The 24,771-nt window shown below is 40.9% G+C and overlaps 1 protein-coding gene across 3 annotated transcripts in view; it reads right to left on the reverse strand.

Annotated features, from left to right (window-relative positions):
- Nucleotides 1–24,771, reverse strand: part of ACADM (acyl-CoA dehydrogenase medium chain) — a 633,245-nt gene that overhangs the window by 410,037 nt on the left and 198,437 nt on the right. For all 3 annotated transcript variants that reach the window (XM_044085786.1, XM_044085785.1, XM_044085787.1), the window contains 2 exons: nt 4,384–4,484; nt 4,214–4,294 (listed from right to left, as the gene is read on the reverse strand). In XM_044085786.1, the coding sequence (XP_043941721.1) occupies nt 4,214–4,294; nt 4,384–4,484 (182 nt within the window). The remainder of the gene's footprint in view (nt 1–4,213; nt 4,295–4,383; nt 4,485–24,771) is intronic.

The following is a 24,771-nucleotide window of genomic DNA, read 5'->3' on the forward strand; positions in this document are numbered from 1 at the left end:
TTCTTTTATCATTCATTATTAAATATGTTTCATGTTTCAACTTCTCATTGTGGCTGGTCCTTTTAGAAAAATATTTTATTTTGAGAGTATTTGCATATATTTATTTGATAACTGTGGCCACTCCTGAAAGCCTGGCTGTTTGGTCAACATTACCATTTGTATTAATATTAACTTCACTCGGCATAATTGGATACCCTTTTAAGAGCCTTACAGTAACTGACTGGTGGCAGTGAATCTACCTTATAGTCTAGCAAAGTTGGTAGAGCGGGTAATCTGTGCCAGCCTTTCCCAGGTGTGTGTGTGTGTGTGTGTGTGTGTGTGTGTGTGTGTGTGTGTGTGTGTGTGTGTGTGTGTGTGTGTGTGTGTGTGTGAGAAAATTAAATCTCAAAGTGTGCGTGTGCGCAGCTACTTGGAAAAGGGACACAAAGCACTGGCTTCACAGAGAGGGTGCTGAACATAGCTGTGCCAATGGAGAGCCTTACTGGGGACCTGAGGAGAGACAGAGAAATCCAGACTCCAGGCTGACTGTGTTGTGTGTGCTCTTAAGGGAAACTGTGCTTGATGCAGAGAGGTTTGCATCTGGAAATACTGAGTGTGTCCAATTGTATTCCAAGTGAACATTTCTCTCCGGTGTCAGTGGTAAGGATTCAGGCTCTTTGATTACTGGACCAGAGTAGGGATGTCACATCTGGCGTGTGACAGCATGTGTGTGAAAAAAAAAATCAGTGCATCTTGTGACAGACCTAGCTTATCAACAGCCGTGTCCTTATATGTGTGTCCGTTTAAAATAACACAGTTTTTAATTCTGGACACACACAATATGGGTGCGAAGATAAGTTTTCTGAGTAGCAGTCAAAAGTCATCATGTTTCAAAAATGAGGCATAAAATGCATCACAGAATATCCAGCCCCTCAGAGCTTCTGGGGATTCTTCTGCCCCCACACTCCAAGGTAAGTGAATTATAATGCAGGTTTAGTAGAGACTTCCATCCTGCACCCCACCCAGTCTAAAACTAGCTTGGCAAAGAGATGCGTACAGAAGGTCACTGTAGCTAGTTTGCATGAGGTGTGGGAAGGGTATGGTCGTTATTTTTTTTTTTTTTACTTTCCTCACAATCACACCTCAAATGTGTGCACAGAAGATTGCAGTAATTATTTTTTTTAACATTCCTCACAAGCCACAGACAAGTGCATACCTAGACTCTACAGCTTACTTTGGGGCTGGGGATAGTGTGGCCATTATTTCATTTACACTGTTCACATATTACAGAAGTGCGCAGATGGTCATTTTAGCTTATTTAGGGGCAGTATAATATCTAAGATCAAGAAGTTAGAATACAATACTGTGCTTTTTTTTCACTTTCCTTGTAATTAAATCACAGATGTCTGCGGCTATCTTACAGGACAGTGGTGAGGTGGCCTGCTGTTTTTACTTGTCTGATAGCAACAGGTTGAAATATGCTACTGTGATGTGTGTGTGTGTTCTTTCAGGTTCATCAAAGTCTAGCATCAGAGGGGTACAAAGAAGATAACTTTTATTATGGTGGGGGTAAGGAAGCATGCTGTGCACATGTATGAGTGTGGTCATTTGAAATAGTGAAGGCAGAAATGGCCACAGTCCTATCAACTTAATCCAACTTCAAGGGACACACAGAAGATGCTTTTTTTGAGGGGGAGGGGGTTTGAGGCATGGCACTATTCCCAGACAGAATATATGTATCCATCCTTGCAAGCGTTTATCTTCTTAGTTTACTATGAACGTTTTTTCTGTAAGCTTTGACAATTGCAGCCCTGGACACACATTATTCCTTCCTCAAAAGAAATAAAACAAAATAAGATCCAATTTCTTTCCTTTCTCATGATTTCTTTCAGGCCATCAGTGGATCAGAGAGCACTAAAATGCACTTCAGAGTATCTTAAAAACATGGTCTGCCTATTAACATTAGGACTTAATTTGGTCGTAAGGCAGATGTTTTGGTGATTACTGAGATGATCAACATAAAAGAAAACTTTGCGTCAGGATACACATTTAGAGATTCATAGGTGCAAACTAGGCTAATGACCACTGGGGTCTTTGTAAGCCTAGCCATGCAACTCAAAGGCATCCCAAGAGTTATTGTGCCTTACAGGTTATTTCAAGAACTGTATGTTAGGTATGGCATGATTTAACAGCTGCCTCTGTCCATCAGAGACAGGTATCAGACCAGGGGGTTAATTTCCAATTTTCTATTCACTGGTCCACATTGTGCTTGAATAGGGTTAGGGAAGAGCTCTGCTTCACAAGGATGGGAAGCCTATTCCACAGAATGGGGAACCTCTGGGATATGTATCTGTTCCTCCAACTTGTCCTATTTAAGTTGCAAGCAAAGTTTGAATCCTTAGATCTAGTATTTCTGGTGCTGTTTGCTTTGCAGACATGCAAAAGGTCCAGCAGAGCGAGATTCAAGGATGCCTAGTATACCAGGCACAAATCTCCTCTCAGCAGTCTGTAGGAAGAGTATAGAGATAGGGCATTGAACATTGTGTTTATACCCTGTATTCTTTTTGTGAGAAATTCTGTTGATATTCCAGTTGTTGCATGTGTCTGGTCAAATACATACAGAAGGGGGTGTTATACTCAATGATAGGTCTGATGATGGCTGAGTATAGTGGCACGATGATTTTCCTGGACCTAGATGCGATGCCCTTACTTATAAGTTGAGTGACATAAGATAATCTTCTTACAACCTTAGACATGTGCTGGTTTGAAAGCCAGAGTCCCTAAATCCCTGGCTACTGTGTCTACTTTTAGGGGTGTTTTATTAATGAGATAGTTTCCCTGTGTGTTCAACCTCCCAAAAGGTACTACTGTATATTTCTTGGGACGGAGTTTTAAGCCATGGCTTTGACACCAGTCATTTGTCTTGTGTTAGACTTTCCTGTAAGATGTCAGCATCTCCAGGCATTTCTGTGATTGCCCCTAGCTTGTAATCATCTACAAACTTGGAAAGCCAAGTCAAGGCTAAAGAGGAATGGACCCAGTGGAGATGGTCTCTCCAATCCTAACTTACTGGGTCCTATCTGTGAGCCAGCCGTCTATCCAGTGAGTTACATAGGGGTTTATGCCTAACTCCATGTGTTTGTTTACAATGCCAAATGGAGTATTGTATTAAATGCATTAACTAGGTCAAGATAGGCAGTATGCACCATTTGCCCTCATTCACTGCCTTGGTGACTTTCACAAAGAAGTCCACCAGGTTCAGTAGGACTCAGATTTTAAAATAAATTTCAGCGGTCTTTCTTCATGTAAGCTTCTTAAGGGGAAGATAATCAATTGCTTTTCTTATCAAAACTAAAACTAGTTTTCTTTTTTGAATTCTTGTCTAGAAAACAATCCAAATTAGATGAATGGCATTTTCTGGTTAAATAAGTGGCTGTAATATGGGGGATAATGTCTTTAATTCCATTACAAAACAGTAAATTTCAAACTACCCAATTGTCTAACAGCAAACCAAAATACCACACTCAAAATCCTCATTTACTTGAAAAATGTCTTTTGTTTTACTTTTGGGACAAAGAGAGGACATCAGAAGAAAAGCTAAAATAGCCCCAGCTGCAAAGAAGGTCAACAACAGTAGATTATGTTTGTTTAGTCATATGTAGATGATTTAATGAAGAATATTTGGTTGAGACAGAAAGAAGACAGTAAATCAAAGACATCCAGCCAAGAGATGGATGGACTGCTTGGGAGAGGAACTGCAACAGTCGGGCATGAATGCTGAATAAAGCAGAAGAGTGGTACTGAAGCGAGAGAGGCAACCCTTGACAAGAAACTAACTCCTTATAGAAAAAGGGAAAAAAGGAGTTGATGGTGATATGATTTTGTATTACTATATAGCAAACTGGGACAGCACTGTGAACCATTTCTTCTTTATGCATCACTGCTCTTCTAGCTTTTCTAAGTACAAATATATTTTTTAATCCTTACTGAAAAAGTTTCACTACTTATTGCTGTTACCACAGTTGAATGTATTAACCTATTAAAAATATGAACTCACAGACATAAAAAAGCAATATTATGTAAAAGGGTAAAATAACATATGCTAACAGTGATGCATGGTATTCCGTTCAGCATCTATAGCTGGTGTTAAAAAAATTCTTCTAGCTAGTAACCACAGTATGGACGAGTGTTCCAGTGCATAATATTAGGAATGTAGAAACAAGACCAAACTTACACATATCAAAGGCTCTTCTGTCATACGACCCAAGTATTTTTTCTGCTGCTGTTCATTGCCAGCAATAATAACAGGCATTTGCTATTGTGAAAAAATAAACAAAGTCAGTTTTATATTTATTAAATGCTTATAAAAGGAAAAGGAATGACATTATTAAAGCAATTACTTACTCCTAGTGAATTTGCCTCAATAGCAGTCTGAAGACCAGTACAGCCATATGCAATCTCTTCTGTAATGAGACACGTATCAAAAATTTTAAGCCCAAGCCCACCTAGAACAGAAAATGTGGATTATCAACTATCTAAACTTCTCCACTACCTGCCTGGTAGCCAGGCTTAGTCTCTAAAAGCATGATCTCAAACTAAAGAAAGATCTCAGATGGTAATTAAAATTACTTTGTTGAGTCAACAAACTTTCTGAAAATTACATTAAATGCTAAGAATTCCACAGGGTTCTTAATGAGAAAGTAATCACCTCATCAGCATAGTGGCACAAATTTCATTTGATGATACTTCACCTACCTGAAAAATTTCACCTAACCAAATGAAAGCCAAGCTCTAAAATCACTGCCATGATGAATACCTGCATGTTTGTACAATATACATGTGATGTAGCCCCTAAGGTGAAAAATTAAACATACAAGAAATGTGCTTGATCCCCACAATCGCTAATTCAGATTCACTTATTAACTACATATACTTGCTCCCCACTGATCTAAAGGGAATAAAAGCAAATAAATGACAGAATGTTACCGTATGCATTACAAACATTACCCTTGGGAAGCTCACCATAACTTTTGTAATTTATCTCTACTTCAACTCAAAAGCAAGGTGCTTACTTTAAAGTATTTATCCTATACAGGCCAAACCGTGGCTTCACTCCTGCACATCTCCCAGTTCAGAGCAGCTTATTCTAAGTATTCTGTAAAGGACCTTAACATTCTACAAGTTCCTAGACAACTCATTTTATGTTTCTGCCTAGTAACTGTGTGGCCATTCTAGTCTCCTTGCTCTGACATTTCTTACTCCACATACTTTATTCTCAAGTTTCTTTCTGATCATCTAGTTTTAAGAGCTGTTAGTTATCTGCCACACTTGTACTTTTCAAAACTAAGGCTTTACACCATCACTGTTTTACCAAGCAAATTTAGTTTCCGTATTACACAGTTGATGCTAAACACTACATTCATAGCTATCCTTTGTAAAAAGGGGTTTTGTTCCAGCAGGTCTATCTGGTTGGCAAAAAGTGAAATAATGGAAAAAAACACCTTGTGATACTCCCCCAATTCCATTTAAAGTGCTACATGGACCAGTGAATGAAATTAGTGCTGAAGCTGCTTCAGCTGTGAAACTATGGTGATGCCCCACTGACCATACACGTTACATGATGTGACAACACACTCTTGTTCGCTCTTGTACTATTGGTTCATGCTATCCAGGGTGGCAAAGACAAACAGTCACCTGGAATTAGGTGATTCTAGAAAATGAACTTGCAGATAGGCTGCATTAGACTACCAATGCAGGATGAAAATAGGAAAATAACCTTTTTAAACATTTTTACTGACAGCTAATCACATTTCATTTAAAACAGTTAATTATTAAAAAAAGACCTATTAAGCAGCACAGAAACATCTGGCATTTTCCACAACTATGGTAGGATCATCTTTTTACAATTTCATTAAATTACTCAACAACAAAATCTACTGTGTTGGTACCAAAGTCATCCTCACTTTTCCATCTAAGGTGTGCACTCCCCAAGAAGGTTTCTGAACACACCAGATCTGTGGCTGAACACAAATGTCAGTAGTGTGTCTATCCAGCAACACATAATTCAGACTTTTACTTATTCTATGGGGTTCCTGTTGAAGTTGTGGGGAATATGTTTGCCATCCTTAGCAGTGCAAACTAAAAGAGCAACTGGGAATACACACAAAATCAGAGGTCGCCAGTACCTGTGAAATACTCTCCTACAACTGAAGTACAGAAATCTCACAGTCAGTGTGCCTTACAAACAGTGTGGGTGTGGGGGACACAGCTTTTCACAATGTAAGCGAGTTGCAGCCCCCCACCATTGCAAAAAGCACTTTAATGGCACTGCAGTGAGCTCTGAAATATGTTGCGTCTGCTACTTGAACTTTCTGATGTGGAACTCTCAATTACACATCTTATGTTTTCACCCATTGTGAGACAGGTGCTCAAGTCAGCCACCAAACTGTGGAGTTAGTGGGATGCCACTGGTGAGGGCACAAATCGAATTCAAGGCCAGCTAAATGATGGCCACTCTGGTTAGTTTTTGTTCACTGGGAGATTTCCAGGATGAGGGAATGAACTGACTAAACTTATAGTGGAGGCTTGATTGGTGGGCAGGCATGGACTGAAAATGGATAAAATAAAAAACAAAACCCCCTCTGAAATTAGTGTTAAAACAAAACTGCCAATGCAGAGTATTACAACCTCTTATAACAGTTACAATAGCAGCATAAGTGTTGCAGCCATTGTCCAGACCATGATGGCAGAGTGCTAGGTCCATGTTTCTGCTCTACAGTCTGCGTAAAACATGACAATATGCTAGCATACAAAACACTACATAATTCTTTTTATAATGTTACCATATACAGCTCAAATATATTACATGGAAAGGCGAATCTCAGTCTGATGAGGATGAAGCAATGTAACTGCATCATATACAGTCTCAATCTGATTCTTAAGATCTCAAGATACAAACACATTGCAATGAAGACAGGTATGATACTATCTGTAGATCAATATGTGTGTATATACCTTTAATTGCTATCCAAGGACTTCCACATGTGTATAAATACTGAGCATGTGCAAGCTAGACTGCCATTTTGTAGTTAGCTGTTGAGATGTAAGCATGTATGTATGCAAGGTCTTTCTGTTAACTATTTCTTTCGTACTTTATGATGATACTATGCATCCTGATGTGTTTCTATGTATTAAAGCATCTAAACGAAACTCCCCGCCTGTTTGTCATTAATGTTAGAGAAGGATGAGTGACATGGTGTCAAAAGTGGAATGTCTAGAGTGCATGGAGTCAGAACCGGTATATCCAAAAGGCATGAAGTTATAGGCGGCTTGGCTGAAACAACTTAAAGCACTTGCTTAGAATTGGTGGAATATAGAAGAGTAGATCATCCCTAAAATATGCAAACTTCGCAAAACAGGTCAGAAACGAATTTCAGATACTAAAACATGCTCAGCACTATTTCTTTTTTATAATATATGAAACTGGGCATACAGAATGTTCTAAACATCATCTTCATAAAGCAATATGTATGATACTGATAAAAATATTCAAATTACTATGGAAAATGTTTGAAATGAAGTCCAAATTGCATAAAACTAATAAAATACAGGGAAACTACCACATTTTCGCAAAGTGTGTATTTCTGATATTAAGCAAAGATATGCGAGTTATTAGAAGTGCATAAAGTGTTCAAGTTTGTGCAGTGTTACAGTAAAGCTGTTTCGCAAAGTACAGCCATTACAAGGCATATTTCATAGAATACAGCCATTACAGAGCATGTTTTGCAAAGTAAAGTATTTTAGAGAGTTTATTGTGCATCTGAATGCTGTTACAAGCCCACAGAACTGTTTGTTCATACATAATTACAAAGGCCATATTTTCAGTGTGTTTGTGTATACTTTGTGGGCATGACAGATGGATTTTGAAAACCCAGTGCACTTGTGTTTGACAGTAATATTGCGGAGAACTGGAGTGTGTTTGAGCAAGAGTATGACATTTTCATACAGGCTGCATTTTCTGATAAAGACGACTGTACAAAGGAATTTATTCTACTTGATTTGGCTGGGTCAGAAGCCATCGAAAGGGAACGTTCATTTGTGTATGCACCTGCTATATATACAGGAGAGGAGGAAAACCGTCATATTGCTGTACCGGCTGAGTCAAGGGAGGACCCTGAGTGCTTAAAATGTAAATTTAGAGAAATGTGTAACCCCGCCCCCAGACAAATGTTACAATGGAAAGGCACTTAATTTTAACACAAGGGATCAAAAGCCTGGTAATACTTTTGCAGCATATATAACTGACCTGAGAAATAAGGCTAAAATGTGCAGATTTGGTGACTTAAAGGATGAGTTAATAAAAGACAGACTTGTGTGCAACATAAAAGATGATGCTGTGAGCAGGAGTGGCCTTAGGTCAACTGGTGCCCTAGGCAAAATGGCTCCACGGCACCCCCATCACACCACCCGGTGCCCCCATTCTGGTCTACCTACACAAAATAAATACAGGAAAAGTGCCCCTACTAGAACAGCACCCTAGGCGACCGCCTAGTTGGCCTATGCCTAAGGCCGGCTATGGCCGTGAGAAAGATTTTGCTTCATGACAGTGATTTAACTTTGAATATAGCCATTGAGAAGTCAGATGTACGAGCTCACAGAAAAGCACACAAATATGCTTACAAATGAGAGCAGCTCAAGAAGGCACAGTGATAAAGCTCAGGATAGTATGCAGCACGTGGTTAAAATAAAACAGGCCCAAGCACATGGCAGCAACTGTAACCCCTGCAGCACTCACTGGTAAATCTCAGAACTTTTCAACAAATTTTAGAGTTTGCACAGTTTCAGTGAAGCACAAGAGTGAGTCAGCAAACTCAAAGCATGGGCCCCAACCTAGTTTCACTGCCAATTATCATAACTGTGGTGGAAGTCATGAATCTAAAAGGAAGAAGTGTTTAGTTTTTCTACAATGCCACAAATGTAATAAATGGAATCTCTTCAAAAGGTTTTGTAAATCAAAGGCTCCACATTTTTTTTATTAAAAGGGAACATTTTAAGAAACGAGTTGATCAGTTAGACAGTTGCAACCCTACTCTTTGTGTTGGTGTGTCAGTGCTTCATGAAACAGTCAGTGCAGTAGAGTTAAAGGCAAAGAATGAAGTATTTTGTACTGCTCGGATAAATGGCAAACCCATAGGCTCAAAGTTGATATGGACTCAAGTGCAATGCAGCAGTCAGCAGAAGCATTTGCTAGAGTGTGTTATGGTGAAAGGCTTGATTTGGCAAGGTGTGCAAAGCTTGTTGCTTATGGAGGTGAAGAAATTCAGACTGAAGGCTCAGTAGTGCTTTCACGTTACTCTGCTGGAAGAAGCTACAACTTATTTTATGTGGTCAAGAGGTACGTCCAATCATTATTAGGGCTCAGAGAACGTTCAAAAATGGGACTGCTTTCATTTAATAAGGAAGTCTACCATGTTAGCTTAAAAGACCACTACTCTAGTTTTGTCCAGCACATTTTTTCTACCTATGAAGATCTTTTCGAAGACAAACTAGGCAAGCTTCCAGTTGTGTACTCCATGAAGTTAGACCCAGAGGTCCGTCCAGTTATCAGGCCAGCACATAAAGTTCCAATAGCCATGGAGGACAGAATCAGGGGCGAGTTAAATAAAATGGTTTGGCAAAGTGTGATTTGTCAAGTTGAAACTCCAACTAAGTGGGTATCTTCCATGGTGGTAGCTCATAAGAAAAGGTCAGATGATATCAGAATATGTATTGATCCACAAGATTTGAACAAAGTGCTAAAAAGGTTGGGAGGGTGGCTTAATGGCCAAGGTGTTTGCCTTAAAAACACAAGGTGCAGAGTTTGAGTCTCACAAGGAATAATTGGCTAGGCTTAAAATGACTCGCAAGAGCAGTTAGCTTAGTACCAAAACTATGAACTATGAACCTCATCATGCAATGCACACAGTCAAATAAGTCATAGCATTAATGCCACTATTTTTTCTTAGATGCAAAGAGTTCATTTTGTCAAATTCAGCTTGACAAAAAATCCTCGGTGCTCACTACTCTGTTTAGCAGGTACAGATTTTTGAGAATGCCACTTGGGATAAATTCTGTAAGTGAAGTCTTCAACGTGCAATGGTGCAAATTTTTTCTGAGTATCCTTGTGCTATTATAGTACACGACATACTAGCAGGAAGTCATGATGAAGCTGAACATGACAGAAACCTCAGAAAAGTTATAGGAAGGGCACGTCAAGAGAAACAACCTCAATCAACACAAATGCAAATTCGGGCTGCAAGAGGTTATTTATGTTGGTCACTTATTTACTAGTACAGGCTTACGACCAGACCCTTCAAAGCAAAACAGCCATTCTCGAGATGCCAGCTCCAGTGTTCAAGCCCTGTCATGTTTTCTTGGAATGGTCAACTACCTAGGCAAGTTCATTCCAGACTTGAACCAAATATCAGCACCACTAGGAGAGCTGACAGGTAAAGATGTATCCTGGTCTTGGTTAGAGCAACACCAAAGAGTACTTGCTGTCCTGAAACAGAGACTTGCTAGTCAGATACTATTATGTTCACAAACCAGTTGCACTTTCCTGTGATGCTTCGAAATTTGGTCTTGGTGCAGTCATTCTACAAGAAGATCAATCTGTTGCCTACACATCGAGAACTCTTACTCAAACTGAAATACATCATGCCCAGATTGAGAAACAGCTTTTGGCAATTGCGTATGCATGTTCAAAGTTCCATGAATATGCTTATGGTAGACCTATCCAGATTGAAACAGACCACCAACCTCTAGTCACCATCTTGAGAAAGCCAATGCATTCAGCTCCAGCCAGACTGCAACGTCTGATGCTGAGACTGCAAAAGTACAATTTCAGTCCTGTCCACAAGAAAGGCAAACTTCTTTATCTTGCTGATATATTATCCAGATCACCCAAAAACACCACAGAACAGCATGAGAATGAGAACCTTGATTTTCAAGTCATGGAAGTGAGAAATATTTCTTCTACACATCTTGAGCTGAGGGATCACACAGCCACAGATCCAGTTTTAGAGAGGCTCAACCACTTTATCAGTCAAGAATGGCCATCAAAGCAATCTAGTTTACCTCAAAAAGTGCAACTTTATTTCCCTCACAGAGATGAGATTTTGTCTGACAAAGGTATCATTATGAAAGGTCCGAAAGTAATTCTTCCAAAGTCCTTGCAACCAGAGTACATTACTATCTTGAATCGTGTTCACCCAGGAACCGAATCTACCAAATGAAGGCCGAAAGTACTAGTATTTTGGCCCTCTATGTCACAAGACAAGAGAGAGGGCACTTTCATTTTGTTCAGTGTGTAAAAGCACAAAGCCACATCAACAGAAGGAACCATTTCAGCTTAACCAGGTTCCAGAACTACCTTGGTTAACAGTAGCCACCGACATCTTAGAGTGGAATGGTCAACATTATTTGGTGTTAGTAGACTCTTACTCCAATTGGTCTGAGATTGACCTGCTTCCTAACCTAGCATCCAGTACAGTCATTACTAAGATGAAGCATCATTTTGCAGTACATAGTAATCCTTACAAAGTTATTTCTGACAGTGGCACACAGTTTATAAGCCAACAGCTCAAAAGATTTAATGAAGAATGGGACTTTACTCATGTCACAGGTAGTCCTGAGTACACACAGTCAAATGGTTTGGCAGAATATGAAATTCAAAGTGCAAAGCAGTTATTTGAGAAGTCAAAACGAGATAACAGTGATGTTTTCCTGAATTTCTTGAATCTCAGAAAAATTCCTCATGATAAACATCTTGGTTCATCTGCTCAGAGATTTCTGTCGAAACAAACCAGAACCACATTACCAATCAGTAGTCAACTGCTGGTTCCATGTGTCAAGAACAACAGGTTAGTGAAAGCCATTCTGTTGAACAAGCACTTAACCCAGAAGTCCTATTACAATAAGACCAGCAAGCTGCTCAATCCATTACAAGAAGGAAAAGGAGACGTGGTAAGGATGCAAACGTCCAATGGTTATGATCGGATTGGTGTCATGAAGAATATTGGTCCAGAGCCGAGATTGTACATTGTGGAATCCGCTTTAGGTGGAATTGGAAACATTTGAGACTGGTGCCTGAGCCTATACCACAGCACACAGCCTGTGAGAAATACTATCTCAGAGTGAGTTGTCCAGTATTCCAATTCGTAAAATCAAAAGAATATATGAGCATTTTTATGAAATAGAAAAAGGAATAGAAAATAATACTTTTTTTAAACACTCCTTGGGTTGTACTGACATGTTAATAAAATTTTTTGTAGTGGAAAAAGTCCAGCAGGACCCAAGAGGTGGGGATTGGGAAAACTTTTTAGAAAGTAGGGAATTAATATGGCAACTCACATTAGATGCAACAAGATCTCCAGGTATGAATGATGCTATTAGTTTAAGGAGCTTACTTAAAATGAAGAGAAATAGATTATAATTATTTTCTAGAATTTAGTCTATGAATTTCCTAGAGTTAGTTTATAAATAATTTAGTTATTATTTTTTATAACAACTGCAATATTGTATACCTCAGCTGAGGTAATGTTAATACATTTATGGCAGTGTTTATTGTTGCATTTGGTTTGTACTGCATACTTTTATGTGTACACATTTTTTATATTTAAGAATAGAAATGCTTAAATATTTATGCAAAATTGTGTTTATTATTAGCATATACATTTTTTATACAAGCATTTTACCTCATTTAATGTTTTTAAGGCTTAATTTTTTAAGTCAACATTTTCGGAAAGTACTGTTGCACTTTAAAAAATTTTTTATGCTTAAGATAGGACACAATGTGTTTTCAATTGATTAATTATAATGAGTTTAATTGATTGATTTGGCCAATTTTGTGGGTTATATTAACTGCATGGCCACACAGCTTATGTACCTTGAAAAAGCCTGGGATTCTCAGGCGAAAGCGCTTGGTTTTATTTTGTGTTCATTAAAGTAGCTTTGTTCCAGTATACAACGTTTTAGTGCTGGTTTTTCACTGAAGACGTAAAGAGGAGTCTGTCTACTAACACTGGTTCTGAACATCATTTTTGTGTGGTGGTGTGGACTAGGACCAAGCTGGTGATCCTCTTTTGATTTTACAAGTTTTTTGTGCTTTTGTCGGGTTCTTGGTCTCTATGGCGGAGGATTTGTCTTGCTTGGAACTTCTCAACACACCCAATGTTCTTCGTGAGGAGCTTGACGAAGCTCCAGTTACGCGTAAGGAGTTCAACCAGGTCCTTACGCTTCTTACGCAAATTAGCAACACTCTCTTGTCGCATGGCAGCAGTAACGGGTCTATGATACCCTGTAACCAACAACAAGGAGCTCGCAGTAAGAGGGGGTTGCTACCAGCAAAGGAGCCGAATGGCGTGGGTGCACCAAGGGATACAACTACGTTGGATAACCAGAATTCTTGTTTTCATGACGACAACATTACTGACAGACATGGTTTGAGTGGCAAACCCTCTAGCAAAGAGTTAAATTTTAAAGCGTGGACTGAACTCCAACCAATATTTAAACAAGGTACTGTTGGCAATAATTCGGAACAATTGGATATGGATTTTGAAACTTTTAATAACAAGTTATACTCGTACAAAAACTGTCAACTAGAAATAAATTATTTAAAAGAGTGTGTGAAGGTACAAAGAGTCCCTAAAGGACTCAGATGTTATAAGTTTCCTAGTAATGCTATTTCAGGTTCTGTTTTACACTCACAATTAATTGAATTGTTTAACCGTACGGGTCTGGAAATGTTAGAATTTATGATACAGGATTACCAATCTAAATGTAACAACATTTTAAATGATTTAACTATGCTCAATGAGAACATTGTGAAACATAAAAATTTTTTAAGGCATAAAAAGAAATATGATGACGTTTTTAAAGAGATAGACCAGCATTGTTTCAAAGTGTTAGAAAGAAAAGCCAGGAAGTTGGACCGTGATTTAGCAGAATAGAGGGAGGGCAAAGCATACCCGTTTTTCAGCAAACAGAAGCATGTTAATATGAGTTCTGAAGGTTTGGAGAACAACACTAATAGACAACATTTTTTAAGTGCATCTAATACGGAACCGCTCCGTCGTAGTGAAAGGTTAGCACAAAAGGGAGGGGGTGTTCCCCCCCAGGTTTTTCAGTTACCCCAGGGCAGACCGATGGGGAGGAACAACAGCAACTCATACCAGCAGAATTGGGTGAGAGGGAGCAATTGACAGAAACATTTGAAGACTTTAGTTCTAGTATGGTTAACCTTTCAAATCCTTTTAACAACCAGATAGTGTTAACACACAATAACTTTAAAGTTTATAACTTTACTAACGTATCTGTCACTAATGATTTTTTTGAACTCTTTACAAAGGGCTTACAATATATACCCTCGAGGTCTTCCAATCTACCCAAACTTCTGATTGAGTTGAAACTTTTTGTTAGGAATTTAAACCTTTCTTTGTATTTTAAGGGTCAGGAAGCCCCATCTAATGACATCTGCAGACACAGTACATTTAATCCCCCCACCCACCCCGGACTTAAAATGTTTGAAGAACTGCTAGAAAAATCTTTTAGAAAGAATTTAGGGAGTCATTACCAACATTTCCCTTCTAATTTTGACAAGAATTTATACGGAGTGGTAGAGTTATTGAGGAAAGAAAAAATCAGGGTCATGAAACCCGACAAAGGGGGAGGGGTTGTCCTAATGAATTCCTTTGATTACGACAATGCTATACATGACTTGTTACAAGACACAGAAACTTATGAACAGATTTCAAGAAATGAATTGAATATCTCACATGGTAGAATAAAATACACTCTGAGTGACCATCTTCTCCAAGGTGCCATTAATGAGAGTTTGTTCAATTATTTAAATGTTCCTAATCCAAAAATTCCCATTTTGTTTGGTATACCCAAGGTTCATAAAGGTATTTCGCCCCTCAAGTTTAGGCCAATTGTGGCCGGTGCGGGGGGTATTACCGAGCCTTTGGGTAAATTTGTAGATTACAATTTGAAACATTTTGTTTCTCAACTTCCACATGTTTGCAAAGATTCCTGGGAATTTTTGGCTAGTCTCCCTGGTAGTATTAGTAATCCTGACATACTTATGATCACTATCGATGTCATTGAATTATTTCCGAGTTTACCTCATTCTGAAGGTATTGAGTGGTTCACTGAGGTTTTGGCAAAAGAATCAGGCTTAAGCAACAGTTTAATTAATTTGCTGGCTGAATTTATGCATATTATTTTGCATAACAACTTTATCTATTTCAATGGTGAGCTCTTTAGACAAAACAAAGGGGTGGCCATGGGTTCACCATGTGCACCCTCTTATGCAAATATCATTTTACACATGTGGGAACAAAAATACATTCATTCATCCAGATGGAAAAAATTCATCCTATTCTACAAACGTTACCTGGATGATATTTGCATTTTATGGCAGGGAAGAAAAGATGATTTTTTGGAATTTTTTGAATACATTAGCTCTACAACTGAATTTTTAGCATTTACGTACGAGCTTAATGAGGATTCCCTCCATTATTTGGATGTTCTATTAACTAAGGACAGGGAGACTCTTCAGTTTCGAACTCAGGTTTTCAGAAAAAATACATTTTCTAATGCTTTTTTGCATTACGACAGTTCCCATCCTTTGTATGTCAAGAAAGGAATAGTCAGAGGCCAGTTGATTAGAGGTTCAAGGATGTGTAGTTCCTTAGAATTGTTTTTACAAGAGGCTAGTTTTTTGGCAACTATGTTTTTGGAAAGAGTCTACCCATCCCACTTGATTAGGTCTTTAACACTGGAGATAAAAGAAAAAAGGGATTCTTTATATCCCCCTCTTTTAGCTAAAGGACTTCCCTTACCCACGGATAGAGGGTCAAAACTGGACAACAAACAAAGGAGTTTTTCCTATACATACACAGATGATGCTAATTTTATTGAGGACACTATGAATTCCTACTGGCCCATCCTAATATCACAGGACGACATTAAACCCTACATCCCTCAAAAGTTACAATTCATTAGAAAATGTGACATTAATCTAAAAGGGATGTTTGAGCACAGCTCCAGGTTATGGTTTCCTGGTGGTAATTGCCGTCCTGGTATGAGAAATGGATCCTTCAAGTGCGGGAGGTGTAACCAATGTTCTCACATGTTGAACGATGACCATGTTTTTTTACCTTCTAGGAACTATACATTAAGATCACAAGGTCATCATACTTGCAATTCCTTTGGAGTAGTTTACTTAGGCTTGTGCCTGTCTTGCCGAGGTTTTTACATAGGCAAAACAGTGAGAAAGCTCAAGAAAAGAATATATGAGCATTTTTATGAAATAGAAAAAGGAATAGAAAATAATGCTTTTTTTAAACACTCCTTGGGATGTACTGACATGTTAATAAAATTTTTTGTAGTGGAAAAAGTCCAGCAGGACCCAAGAGGTGGGGATTGGGAAAACTTTTTAGAAAGTAGGGAATTAATATGGCAACTCACATTATATGCAACAAGATCTCCAGGTATGAATGATGCTATTAGTTTAAGGAGCTTACTTAAAATGAAGAGAAATAGATTATAATTATTTTCTAGAATTTAGTCTATGAATTTCCTAGAGTTAGTTTATAAATAATTTAGTTATTATTTTTTATAACAACTGCAATATTGTATACCTCAGCTGAGGTAATGTTAATACATTTATGGCAGTGTTTATTGTTGCATTTGGTTTGTACTGCATACTTTTATGTGTACACATTTTTTATATTTAAGAATAGAAATGCTTAAATATTTATGCAAAATATTGTTTATTATTAGCATATACATTTTTTATACAAGCATTTTATCTCATTCAATGTTTTTAAGGCTTAATTTTTTAAGTCAACATTTTCGGAAAGTACTGTTGCACTTTAAAAAAATTTTATGCTTAAGATAGGACACAATGTGTTTTCAATTGATTAATTATAATGAGTTTAATTGATTGATTTGGCCAATTTTGTGGGTTATATTAACTGCATGGCCACACAGCTTATATACCTTGAAAAAGCCTGGGATTCTCAAGCGAAAGCGCTTGGTTTTATTTTGTGTTCATTAAAGTAGCTTTGTTCCAGTATACAACATTTTAGTGCTGGTTTTTCACTGAAGATGTAAAGAGGAGTCTGTCTACTAACACTGGTTCTGAACATCATTTTTGTGTGGTGGTGTGGACTAGGACCAAGCTGGTGATCCTCTTTTGATTTTACCAGTATTCCAATTCCTGAGTAAGTTCCAGAGGACATTTCCTGTTCCTGTGGCAAATCCAGAAGTTTCTAATATGAGTTGTGCACTGCAGACTGACACTGTTGCTAAATTTGGTCCCAACTGTTATGTTATGAGAGATGGTTACATCTCTAAATCCTGCAGCAGATATGAAGCAACCTGGACATGAACCGTGTGTTTTGTTTCTAATGCATATAGTAATGCATATCTACCTCTGATATTGTTTTGTATAAAGGGCAATCTTTTTAAGAGGGAGGACGTAGATCAATATTTATTTATTTATTTTTATTTTACATTTGTTGACCGGGATAGTCCGACTGGATACATGTCTATTTTCAGCGGAGGCCCGGGGAGAAAAGCTCTAACATAGTCACAGAGACAAATAATTACATATTAGTGTTTAAGATAGAAAAGAATAAAAAGAATAAAAAGCAATTTGCATATTACATACTACACATGCTACCTTGTTCTAACAGACACAACTTACGACAGTTCAATATACAGGTCTTTAAAAAGATGCTAGTGAATTTATTAAGACAGATTATAGATTATAGTTTGGCTAATGTACAATGAGCATGCTTTTTGATTACATATCCCCACTCTAGGTTGTCTTTTTGGGTTTAGATTTACTTGAGAAGTAGTATGGCCTTGGTTTAACGAAGAGGAGCTAGTCTGGGTTTGAGCATGGACAAAGCCAATGCGACTTAAAATGGAGTTTTAGACTCTTTTTGAATTGAACTAGGGAAGCAAGAAGCATGAGGTTGTTGGGGAGGGAGTTCCATAGCTTTCCAGTGGTGTTGGCGAACAGAGCATCACCGCCCATATTGTTGGATTTGAGTGTTTGGACAAGGAGTCTGTTTGATGAGCGAAGGCAGCTTAGATTGGTGTAAGGAATTATTATATTTTTCAGTGCAGGGGTGTTATCAGGTTGTTTAAGAACTGTAAAAGCTTCTATGAGTTGGTTCATCTTGAGAAGATTTGGGAGTTCTATCCAGTCAAGTTTTTTCAGGTTAGAGCAGTGGTGTGTTCTATAGGGCAATCCAGTTACAAATCTGGCAATATGATTATAACAACCTGAGAGTTTGTTCAGGTCAAATTTGTTAAGGTTAGTAAGCACGGGAGAGGCATATAGAAGGGTAGAGAGAAGGTGTGAGCGGGCAGTGGCCACTTTGGCCATAGGGGTTAGGAAGTACTTTATCCTGTATAAGGACCCAAGTTTCTTGTTTACGGACTTAATGGTTTGGTTGATATGCATATCGAATCTAAGTTTGTTGTCAATGATAACTCCTAGTAGCTTTGTGTAGGAGTCTGGGGAGATGATGGTACCATTATTGGATTGTATAGTAAAATGTATAGGAGGGGATGTATTTGTTGGGTAGAAGAGAAGTAGTTTGGTTTTGTTTGGGTTTAAGATCAGATGATGATCTGAGAGCCAGTTTTCGACCGTAATAAAACAGAGCTGGGTGGCAGCTTGTAGGTTTGGTAGAGAGTCATCGGAACATATTAGAGTTGAGTCATCTGCATACTGAATGCAGGTGGCTTTGGGGATGACTGTATGGAGGTCATTTATAAAGACTGAAAAAAGAAGAGGTCCTAATATGGACTCCTGAGGAACTCCTGTGGTATTTGGTAGCAGGTGAGAGAGCTTATTTTGCCACAGAAATGCTTGTTGTCTACCCGAGAGGTAGGCATGAAACCATTTAAGAGCTGTATTGTCTAGGTACAGGGTTTTCAGAGTGTGGAGAAGTAGCTGGTGGTTCACCATTTCAAAGGCTTTCGACAGGTCCAGAAAGAGAGCTGAGGATATTTTTTTGTTATTCCGGTTTTGGTTGATTTTATCGGTAAAAGAGAGGAGGGCGGTGGTCGTGCTGTGATGAGGTCTGAATCCATGTTGAGAGTTGGTCAGTAGTTTATTCTGGGTGAGATAGTGCATACGTTGTTTGTGGACACACCTTTCCATAATTTTGGCAAGTGGTGACAGTACGGCTATTGGCCTATAGTTCAATAGTTCTGTGGATGAGCTACCTTTATGGAGTGGAATGACATGGGGATTGTGGCCTCGGTTATGGTTCTATTGATTAGGATCGAGATAGCCTAGCATCTGCAGCTATTTGCAGATATTCAGCTGGGAGTAGGTCTGCAGAAAGGGTAGTTGGTTTTAGCTTCTTCAGTAGGGATCTGATAAAGGATGCAGAGATAGGCTGAAGGTTAAAGGAGGGTAGTGACTTGAGTACAGGATTTTTTAATGTAGAGGAGGGGGGAGGTAGTTGGTTGGCTAAGGACTGAATAGCCTCGGTAAAGAAAGTATTGAAGGTATTTGCTACGTCTTCTGGGCTTTTACCACTTAGTGTCCCAGGGGTAGGAGTAGAGGATTTGCCTGGATGGAGAAGTTTATTTAAACCTGCCCAGAACTTCTGGGGGTTGTTTTGGTGTTTATGTTGCAGATGGCAGAAGTAGTTTTTTTTGTAAAGGGTGATGGCTTTTTTAGTCTCATTTCTCAGTTGTTGGAATTTAATGCGATCTAGGGGTAACTTGGTAGTGCGCCATTTGTCCCATGCCTTATCTCTAAGTGTTATTTTGGATTTGGACTCTGTTATTAGCTAGGGTGCTATTTGTATCTTAGTTCTGATTGACCGTTTTGGGGCCTGAGAGTCAAGTATGTTAAGAAATGTGTCAGTAAAGAGAGTCACTGCCTTATCTAGGGGAAGGTACTTTAGCATTGACCAGTTACAGGATTTAAGTTCCATTAGAAATTTTGTAGACTCAAAGTTTTTTTTTGTTTCTGACGAGCCTGTACATGGGCAGTTTAGCACTGATGATTTTGTATGTGACCAGGTGATCACTAAGATCATTGGGGAGAGTCCCAGATATATACTTATGGGGGTGACTATTGGTGAGTATCCAATCAAGAATACTCTCTTTTTGGTTAGAATTTCCTGTTCTGGTGGTGGAGGATATGATCTGGTAGAATCCATGGAGGTTTATAAAGATAGGATTGGAGTGTGAAGAACATTGGTTCCAGTCGATGTTAACATCGCCTAGAAAAAGAAGTTATGTACTCACCATAACGTTCCATCTGAGTAGATACTTAATTTGTCTGCAACCTGTGGGTAATCCGAACCGGCAGCTTTCTAAGCTCCAAGATCCGAGCTCCTAGCTCCTCCCCCCCTACCCATAATCCCTTACTACCAACCACATTACCTCAGATCGGTTATTTTGCCCTATAGGCTAAAGACGGAGAAAAATCTCCAAGGAACAATACCTTACCGAGGTTCGGGGGATGGCAGGGGGGGGGTCGGTTGCAGACAAATGAAGTATCTACTCAGATGGAACGTTATGGTGAGTACATAACTTCTTTATCTGAAGTAGTTACTTCATTTGATCTGCAACCTGTGGGACAGAGTCCCCAGCTTACCTAAAGACCCTGGGTGGTCCCTACGGAAGGATATTCCGAAGCACCGCGGAGCCAAAGGAAGCCCTACTTCTGGAGATCATGTCCAGTTTGTAATGAGAAATGAAGGTATGGGAAGAGGACCAGGTAGCTGCTGAACAAATATCGTCTACCGGAACTCTAGACCAAAAAGCCGTCGAGGTAGCCACAGATCTAGTAGAATGCTCACACACGCCAACCGGAGCTGGCTTCCCAGATGAAGTGTATCCCTGTCTAATACACTGAGAGATCCAATTTGCCACTGTCACCTTAGAAATTGGTTTGCCCATGGCTGACTTAGCATAAGAAACAAACAACTGGTCTGACTTACGAAAATCTTTAGTCCTATGCAAGTAAAAACGTAGTTGTCTGTGTACATCCAATTTGTGCAATGTGTATTCGCCCTTGTTTTGGAAATTCGGGAAGAAAACAGGAAGGTTAATTGACTGATTAATGTTAGCCTCTGTGGCTACCTTAGGCAGAAAGGAAGGATTAGTCCTGAGGGCCACTCTATCTTTGTGAAAAATAAGATATGGATGCTTAATGCACAGAACTTGCAATTCTGAGACTCGTTTGGCTGAAGTAATAGCGACCAAAAAAGCCGTTTTCCAAGATAAGAATTTCAATGGCACTGAGGCCGCCAGCTCGAAAGGTGGTCTTGTTAATGCTTGTAAGACCAAGGTAAGATCCCATGGAGGAACTGCCGGCTTAATAGGGGGCTTTAAGAGAAACACGCCTTTTAAGAAGGTCTTGCATATTTTTGCTGACGCCAAAGAATCTACGCCATCCCCTACGTGATAATGAGAGATGGCTGCTAGCTGGACCTTAACCGTGGACGCACTAGCTCCTTGTCTAAAAAGAAGGGACAGGAAGTCCAGGATAGTGGGAATAGGAACCGTAAAGGGATCCAATTCCTTATCCTTTGCCCAGATGGAAAAGCGTTTCCATTTACTGTTGTAGAGCTTTCTGGTGGATGGCTTATGAGCTGCCACCAGAATGGCCTTAACAGAGATACCGGGAGTCCTAGCCATTAACGGAACTGGATCAACCAAGCCGTGAGCCTGAGGTTGACCAGGTTCGGAGTGTGGCATCTCATCGGATGCGAGATTAGGTCTGGTCTGGGGTCCAGAATCCATGGGGGAGCCACACTGTGAGACTGCAGAAAGAGGAACCAGATTTGTCGAGGCCAGAATGGGGCTATGAGAATCACTCTGCTCCCCAACCGACAGGCTTTCTGGATGAATTTCATCATCAGAGGAAGAGGAGGATACGCATAAAGGAGACCGGGCAGCCAAGCATGAACCAGAGCGTCCCTGGGGGATTCCCCTCTGGAGGGAACTATCGCGAAGTAATGGCTGCATTTTGTGTTTAGGGGAGAAGCGAAAAGGTTGCAGCGAGGCTGACCCCACTTGAGGAATATCTGCTTCGCGACAGATGGATTCAGAGACCACTCGTAAGGGCTGAGGAATACCCGACTCAACTTGTCCGCTAATATGTTGGACCATCCTGGAATGTGCATTGCTACCAGAAAGCGGTTGGTGGAAATCGCCCATTCCCACACTCTCATGGCTTCTCGACACAGGAGGTAAAATCTGGTCCCTCCCTGTTTGTTTACATACCAGACAACGGACATGTTGTCCGTCTGGATTGCAATAGTCCCTAGAGGAAGAAGGTGATGAAGAGCTTGCAACGCCAAAAGCACTGCCCTCATCTCTAGGACGTTGATATGCAATGCAGTCTCTAGAGGAGTCCATGTGCCTTGGACGGACTTGCCCGCGTAATGCCCGCCCCACCCGAGGCAAGAAGCGTCTGTGGTCAACGTGGCTTTGACTGGGGGAATCACAAAGGGTCTCCCTTCTTTGAGCTCCTGTGCCTGTAACCACCAAAGAAGGGAGTCCCTGCATGCCCTGCTCAGGGGAATCGACATGTCTAAGGAATGGACCGATAGCGACCATTGGACCTGGAGAGTCCACTGTAACACTCGCATTCGCAGACGGGCATGAAGAGAAAGGCCGATCGCTGCTGACATAGACCCTAGCGCCCTCAGGACTAATTCTGCTGGAGGAGCGGGGCTCCGAAGAATGCCTAAGACTTGGAGAGACAAATTGTTCAGCCTGACCGATGTAAGAACCACTTTGGAGATCCGAGTATCCAACCTGGCCCCTATGAATTCTAGGGCTTGAGTGGGGCACAGGCAGGATTTCTTTAGATTCACTGAAATGCCCAAACGACGGGCCAGAGAGAGGGCGTAATCTCTCGCCACAACCAGTAGATGCCTGTTGGGGGCGGTGAGGAGCCAGTCGTCTAGGTAAGGGAACACCTGAATGCCCTGGAGTCTCAGGTGGGCTGCAACCACTGCCATGACTTTGGTAAACACTATGGGGGCTGATGTTAGGCCAAATGGAAGAACCCTGAACTGATAATGACTGGCTCCTAGCCGGAAGCGGAGGAACCTCCTGGATCGTCTGTCCATTAGTATATGGTAGTACGCATCTTTGAGGTTTAACGAGCACATCCAGTCGTTCTCCCGCAGAAGGGGGAGAATAGATTGGAGGGTGACCATCCGGAACTTTTCCTTGGGTATGAACAGGTTCAGGGACGAGAGGTCTAGGATGGGTCTGAGGTCCCCCGTTTTCTTTGGCACCAAGAAGAACCTGGAGTAATAACCCAACCCGGACTGATCTGGGGGGACGGGCTGGATGGCTCTTTTTCTTAGCAACTCTGAAATTTCCAGAGCTGCGGACTCCCTCTGATGGGGTGGAACATCGGGGAGACCTTTGGGTTTGGGGGGGGTGTGAACGGTATAGTGTAACCTCTGGATATAATCCGGAGCACCCATCGATCCGTTGTAATGGACTCCCAGTTTGACAGGTGCTCGATAACGCCCCGACTGCCTCCAGAGAGGGACAGTCGGGCAAGCCCTCAGGGCTGTTGCGCGGGTCTGTCAGAGAAAGGTTCTCTAGACCCGAAGTTACGCGGCCCCCCTCTGCCTCTGGGCCGGCGTCCACCTTGTCCTCCTCTGCCTCTAGAGGACGAGTTGTCCGCAGCAGGACGGGATTGCTGAGATTTACGGAACCACAGCTTCTTTTGCCCCCTCTGATTCCTGGAGAAGGATCTTTGGGTGCTAGAGAAGCGGACTCCGACGGCCGACAGCATCTTCCCATCCTTCTCGCTTTGGACCAGCGTGTCACGAACTGTTGAGCCAAATAAGGCCGAACCGTCATAAGGGGTGTTCGCGAAGGACACCTTAAAGGGTTCCGTGAAGTCGCAAAGGCGGAGCCAGGAGTGACGTCGTAAGACCACTCCAGCTCCGCTAGCTCTAGCGGCTCCTTCCGTGGCATGGGAAAGAAGCCGCATAGATGTGTTTGATATGGACTTTAGAGTGGCCATTCGAGTCTCAAAAACCTTTTTGTCTGGGACCGACATGGACTCCGGAGGAGCTGCAGCGTATTCTTTAATTAAGTCACGCTGTAGCCTAATGGTGTGTGCCATGTAGTTCAGCGACCTTATGGCAAAGGTCGCTGAAGCAAACATCCGCTTCCCAATACGGTCCAACGCCCGGGACTCCTTGTCCGGCGGGTGGACCGAAGAACTTTCCTGGGCATGTTCTTTCCTAGTGGACGCCGCCACCAACATAGCATCAACCGGCACGCCTTTGGACCAAGAAGGTCTATCAGAGGGAGGGCTGAGGACCTTGTCCGGGCGTCTAGGGATAGGCTCCATGGTGTCTGGGTCTTTCCAAGCCCTGGTGGTAATTAGATCCACCAAGGGGTCGGCTGGGGGGGGACACCCAGGAGGTAGATGGGCCTGCCTCAAAGGCCTCCAGAAATGCAGACTCGTCCAGGGAGGGCTTTTGGGCAGACCACCCCCCTCTTATACGCAACATTTCCATGATGTCTCCGAAGGAGACATCTTCAGGGGGTGACCTTGGGGAGCCCTCCATATCATCCAAATCCGTATACATGGTAATGGACTCGGGGGAGTCAAGGTGCTTCCTTTTGCACTGATGCTTCCAAGGCGCCTCTTCGGCGGGAATGTCCGAAGAGGGCTCGTCCGCAGGGTGGTGTTCCTCCATAGGAACCAACTGGAGGGCTTGG

The sequence above is a fragment of the Protopterus annectens genome, chromosome 10.part0 (assembly GCF_019279795.1).
Source record: "Protopterus annectens isolate FY-2018-M chromosome 10.part0, PAN1.0, whole genome shotgun sequence".
Lineage (NCBI taxonomy): Eukaryota > Metazoa > Chordata > Ceratodontiformes > Protopteridae > Protopterus > Protopterus annectens.